The 6,000-nt window shown below is 53.0% G+C and overlaps 1 protein-coding gene across 1 annotated transcript in view; it reads left to right on the plus strand.

Moving 5' to 3' along the window:
- Positions 1 to 3,988, plus strand: part of EHD2 (EH domain containing 2) — a 50,264-nt gene extending 46,276 nt beyond the window's left edge. Inside the window, exon 6 of the mRNA XM_079985561.1 lies at positions 831 to 3,988. Coding sequence (XP_079841687.1) covers positions 831 to 1,367 — 537 coding nt within the window. The 3' untranslated portion in view covers positions 1,368 to 3,988. The remainder of the gene's footprint in view (positions 1 to 830) is intronic.
- Positions 3,989 to 6,000: the final 2,012 nt, after the last annotated feature.

Genomic DNA, 6,000 nt, shown 5'->3' on the forward strand with positions numbered 1-6,000 from the left:
GCCAAAAGGCAAAGATGTGTCAGGCTGTTGAAGAAGCCTGGGGGCTCCCCCTCCTTCTGCAACAAGCTCCCCTCCTGGTCTCCCAGAACCAGAAGAGGCATGAAGAGGGCAGAGGAGAAGTTAGCTTCATGCAGGCACAGTCTCAGATTGCTTGGGGAAAGCCCTGGAGAGGAGGAGACTTAGGCAGCTGTGAGAAGGCCTTCACTCTCAGCAACTGCTTCATGTGGGCAAGACCTACTGGAGACCTACTGGCACTCCTGTGCAGATCCTGTTTTTGCTAACAGTTAACTCCGACTTAAGGGACGCAGGTGGCACTGTGGGTTAAACCGAAGAGCCTAGGACTTGCCAATCAGAAGGTCGGTGGTTCAAATCCCTGCTACAGGGTGAGCTCCTGTTGCTCAGCCCCTGCTCCTGCCAACCTAGCAGTTCAAAAGCACGTCAAAGTGCAAGTAGATAAATAGGTACCGCTCCGGCAGGAAGGTAAACGGCGTTTCCGTGCGCTGCTCTGGTTCGCCAGAAGCGGCTTAGTCATGCTGGCCACATGACCTGGAAGCTGTACGCCGGCTCCCTCGGCCAGTAAAGCAAGATGAGCGCCGCAACCCCAGAGTCGGTCATGACTGGACCTGATGGTCAGGGGTCCCTTTACCTTTAATTCCGACTTGCTCAGTGTGATTTACTGCTGGCTCGCTCCTGTCACCCAGCTTTGGGGGGGGTTCAGCATCACTTAATGTATATAGAACATAGCATTGTATTTTAGTTCAAGCAGGCAGGAGTGCCACGGGGCTAGTCCCATAAGCTATGCCACTTCCTCCTCTCCCAATTCTTTCTAGGAGATGCTCATGGTGCACGACTTCACCAAATTCCACGGGCTGAAGCCGCGCATGGTGGATGCTTTGGACGAGCTGCTGACGCTGGACATTGCCAAGCTGATGCCCCTCCTGCGCCAGGAGGAGGTGGAGGTCCCCGAGCAGATTGTGCACGGCGGTGCCTTCGAAGGCACCCGCAATGGCCCCTTCATCGAAGGAGCAACCGAGGGGGCCTACGAGGGCATGGACGACGACGAGTGGGTTGTGACCAAGGACAAGCCCAAATACGACGAGATCTTCTACAACCTGTCCCCTATGGATGGCAAGCTGAGCGGCACCAAAGCCAAGAACTGGATGGTCACCACCAAGCTGCCCAACTCCGTCCTGGGCAAGATCTGGAAGCTCAGCGACGTCGACCGCGATGGCATGCTGGACGACGAGGAGTTTGCTCTTGCCAGTCACCTCATTGAGGTCAAGCTGGAGGGCCATGGCCTGCCCTCCGACCTGCCCCGCCACCTTGTGCCGCCCTCCAAGCGTCGGCAGAAGGGGTCGGCAGAGTAAGGAATCTCCCCAAGCTGGCCTCCATTCCTACGCCAAGGCTTGAACTGCTCCAGTAGGCCCTGGTTTGGCTCCGACTTTTCATTTTCCACCCCTATCTGGCTCAAAGCCCTCGTGAAGGCCTCGTTCTCGCACAGCATGGCAGATCCTGCTTCCTGCTCCCTCCTTCAAGCCAGTCACCACTTCTGCCTTCTTCTTCGTCCCTACCGGACTCCAAAGAAAACTAGAAAAGTTCCAGTCCGCTCCAGCAGGCTTCAGTTCCTCACGTAGGCCTTGGTCCTCCAAGCATTGTTTCAACTATTTCAGTTGGTCTCACGGTCCAGGTTTCCACTTCCTTCTCCCAGGCCTAGTTGGGCCATTGGCCATTGGCCTTCACTCGCCAGACTTTCCCAGGAGGTCTTCCTTTCTCAAAAAAAAGGGCTCCCTGCAGCCATGCGGCAATAGTTATCTCACACTTGAGCTACCTGCTTTCTCGGCACGAGCCTCAGACTGTTCTCTTGCCGCTCGCAAACGAAGAGAACCTTGACCCAAGAATCTTGACCTTTTTTCACTGGGTCTTCGCCTTGTTGCCAGCTCAGACTCCAAGGTGTGCCCTTCTCATTCCTCTGGCTCCATTAGAAACCTTCTCTACGTTGAACCTCCCTAGCTGGACACCTGAAGGCTGCTCAGGGACATTATTCCGGCAGGGCCTTATGGACAGCGACGGTCGAAGGTTTCCTTGGTGGCGTTGCTGCCACCATTACTCCTTGCCAGACTCCATCCGTCGGGAGGGGGGTGCAACGTAAGGCAGGAGTGAAGGAAGACCAGCAAGGAAAAGGACAAAACCATCAGTCCACACTCAGGTCCACGTGCAAACCTGACCAGGAAGCCTTTAAAGAAATCAGGGAGAGAGTATTCATTGACCCACCCTGGTCTACTGCCATCAGTAGGCTTGGTTCAACTACAGTGTCCACTTTTTGGAGCAAGGTTCACAGAATGAATGCTCACCTAGCAACCCTTACATGCCCAGAGTACAGGACCCTCTAGGGAAGGGCTATAGCTCAGTGGTAAGGAATCCGCTTTGCATGCAGAAGGTCCCCGGCATGCTAAAGAAATGGATGGGGCTTGTCATTTCACAGATAGTGTTGGTGGTAGAAGAGAGCTTTGCCTGGGTTTCTTTTCCATCCTCACAAGTGAAAATTATGCCTTGGGTGTTTGTTGGCTTGGGAAGGCAAAGTAGAAACCATGGGCTAGATAGATAAACCAAGTTAAAAGAACTCCCTTATTTCCCATTGGAGGGGTGCCCTCACAGCGAGAGCCTGCCTGGATTGTGCAAAACCCTCAGGGAAAACAAGGAGAGTTGGGCCAGCAGGAGACCAGCAGATGTTGGAAGTGCCCTCCTGGCACCAGGCCCCCTGGGTAGCAGAGAATGCTTGAGGCGGCGGCCTTTCAAATCCAGCCTTTGAGATGGCCCTCTTTGCAGACCAGGGAAGCAAAAGTGTCTTCCACCTGGAGATGGGATTAAGAGTGCTTGCCTCAATGCAACAATTTCCCCCAACCACCCCACCTTCTGGGAAGACGTTGGCAGAAGCAAGAGCTGCTTAGGAGACCCTTCCCAAGTGTTATGGGGTGTTATGGGGGATATGGGGTGGAAGCTCCTACACAGGAACAAAAGAGGCGGCGAAGGCCACCAAACTGGGTGGCTTTAAAAGAGGAGTAGACAATTTCATGGATGATCACACCATCCATCCCCATCAGCCATTATGGCTGTTGCCACCTCCCAAATCGGCATCTGGTTGGCCACTGTGAACCCAAGATGGCCCACTGAACCAGATCCAGCAGGACTCTTCTGATCCTCTTAGCAAGCTCTGCTTCAGCCCACGTTTGCTGGGTTCAAGCCAGAGCCGGCCCTACCAGTAGGCAAGAGGCGGAAACCTGGCCTTCACGTTCACAGGCTAGATTTTGGGTGGGTACCACTGACAGACGTCGTCATTTGCTTCGTTGGCGTTAAACTTTTTATCATCCCTGGGGGAGGCTGCCGCTCTGTTTTCTCTGTCTCAGAAAACCAAATGCCTTGGAGCCTTCTCTGGGCTCAAGTAGGGTCGTTCCCTACGGAGGCCTGTGACACGGTGAGGAAGCTGCTGCCGTCCCATCCACTCCTCAAAAGCCTCTGCTGGCTTTTGAGAAACCGCACCCCAATTGCTCTGGCTGCCTGTTTGTGCTGACTACTGAAATAGCCTCCATTCCTAGGCCTGAATACTGCTGGAGGCCACACCCCAAGGCCTCCTGGGATTTAGCTTCCTCCAAACATCATGCTTTTTCTACTGGCCAAAGGCCAAGTAGAGGCCTGAGTTGACCTCACAGCCAAGAAGATCTCCATCCATTTGCAAGGGTGAGGTGGCTGAGAAAGTTGAACAAGGGCTGATGTCCAGATGGGCAGTCTATGGCTTGACGCTTGCATTGGACTAAGGCACCTGAAGTTAGGAATCGGGGAGCAATCTGCTTCAGCTTGCACTTAAAGATGAACTTACCTACCTAATCCGCATGCCCCATGACAATATGCAAACCAAAAACGCAACCACCCTTTGAAATTTGCACTTTTCTGTTCTATAGCCAAATAAAAAGATGAACGTGTTAGCGGAGAAGCTGCATAGAAATGCATATATTGCTGAAATTAACACACAAGACTTATTTATATCAGGGGAAGTTGCTTGCAAAACAACTGTGCTGGCTTGGCCTGGTGGGAGTTGCAGTCCAAAATATCCAGAGGGCACCAGGTTGGCGATGGCTGCAATTACGCAATTAACATAGCACAGGGTTTTTGTGTTGCGATTTCAAGAGGGCTGTCTGAGTTACCAAAAGCAAGGGCGAAATATTGTACCACACCTTAAAGACCAACTAATGTTGTTACGGCACAAGCCTTTCTGGAGTCATGAATTTGTGAGTCTCTAAGGGACGCAGGTGGCGCTGTGGGTTAAAGCCTCAGCGTCTAGGGCTTGCCGATCGAAAGGTCGGCGGTTAGAATCCCTGCGGCGGGGTGCGCTCCCGCTGCTCGGTCCTAGCGCCTGCCAACCTAGCAGTTCGAAAGCACCTCCGGGTGCAAGTAGATAAATAGGGACCGCTTACCAGCGGGAAGGTAAACGGCGTTTCCGTGTGCGGCTCTGGCTCTGGCTCTGGCTCTGGCCAGAGCAGCGATGTCACGCTGGCCACGTGACCCGGAAGTGTCTCCGGACAGCGCTGGCCCCTGGCCTCTTAAGTGAGATGGGCGCACAACCCCAGAGTCTGTCAAGACTGGCCCGTACGGGCAGGGGTACCTTTACCTTTACCTAAGGGACGCAGGTGGCACTGTGGGTTAAACCACAGAGCCTAGGACTTGCCGATCAGAAGGTCGGCAGTTCAAATCCCCGCGACGGGGTGAGCTTGGTCCCTGCTCCTGCCAACCTAGCAGTTCGAAAGCACGTCAAAGTGCAAGTAGTTAAATAGGTACCGCTCCGGCGGGAAGGTAAACAGTGTTTCTGTGTGCTGCTCTGGTTCGCCTGAAGCGGCTTAGTCATGCTGGCCACATGACCCGGAAGCTGTACGCTGGCTCCCTCGGCCAATAAAGCGAGATGAGCGCCGCAACCCCAGAGTCAGCCACGACTGGACCTATGGTCAGGGGTCCCTTTACCTTTAAGGTGCCACAAGGCTCTTGTGTAAATTCCATCCATAGGGAAGCCTGAGCAGCCCCACCCAGCCCAGCCCCAGCCTTTTATCGTGTTCCATTCCAGCCCACTTCCCCACCACCACCAGCTGCTTTTTATGTAATGAAAACCATGCACATTAATTGCTTTCATGCAATAAAAATTTCTGTCTTGTTTGGTCCTCAATCTGTGCATTAGCAGTGCCAAAGTTTTGCATTTTTTATCATCCTAACACTGTGCCTTAGGCTCACCATCTTACAAGGGTGATCCATCACAGCTGCATTTGTACCCAAGCAGCACACTGGATCTCTTCTGCAACTGATAGGAAGCCTGCCCTTTGGTGCTAGCTCTGATCCGAGGGCCCTCTTTGTAATTCTGTCCAGACCTCACCCACATGCCCTGCACCTCTGCAAGCCTTTTCCCTTGCTGAGAAGACCAAAGCAGTGTTCTGCCCACACCTGATGCTTCCAAGATGCTCCTTTTGACCTGGGAGCGTGTCATAATGACCCCATCTAGAACATATACCTGCTTTGGATTGTTGGGGTTTCAACTATCCTGGCTTCCCTGCAAAGGACGCTGCGGGTTGTCACTTGCTTAGGGTGCTGAGAATTATCTCCTTAAAAATCCTGTCGCAGACCTGCAGTTCCCGGGGGGAGAAGAAGTGACAGGTAAACCAGTTCAAGCCTGTCGTGTAGACGTGGCCTCTGTGTCTCAGTCAGTAGGACTAAAACCGGAGAACCAGCCATAGGGACAAGTAGGGGATGCATGGTTCCCCATCTTGGCAGCTAACTCCACAATGGTTCTCCGGAGGACTGTGAAGCATTCCCTGGCAGGGCTGTGCATGTTCCATGTTGAAAATTAAAGATTTGCACATTCAGTCTTTGGAATATATTGCACCACACATTGAAGAGCTTACGCCATCATGGGTGAGCAACCTTTCAACGTTATAATATCTTTACAGCTATTACAGGAATTGT

This window comes from Podarcis cretensis (genome assembly GCF_951804945.1).
Source record: "Podarcis cretensis genome assembly, chromosome: 8".
NCBI lineage: Eukaryota > Metazoa > Chordata > Lepidosauria > Squamata > Lacertidae > Podarcis > Podarcis cretensis.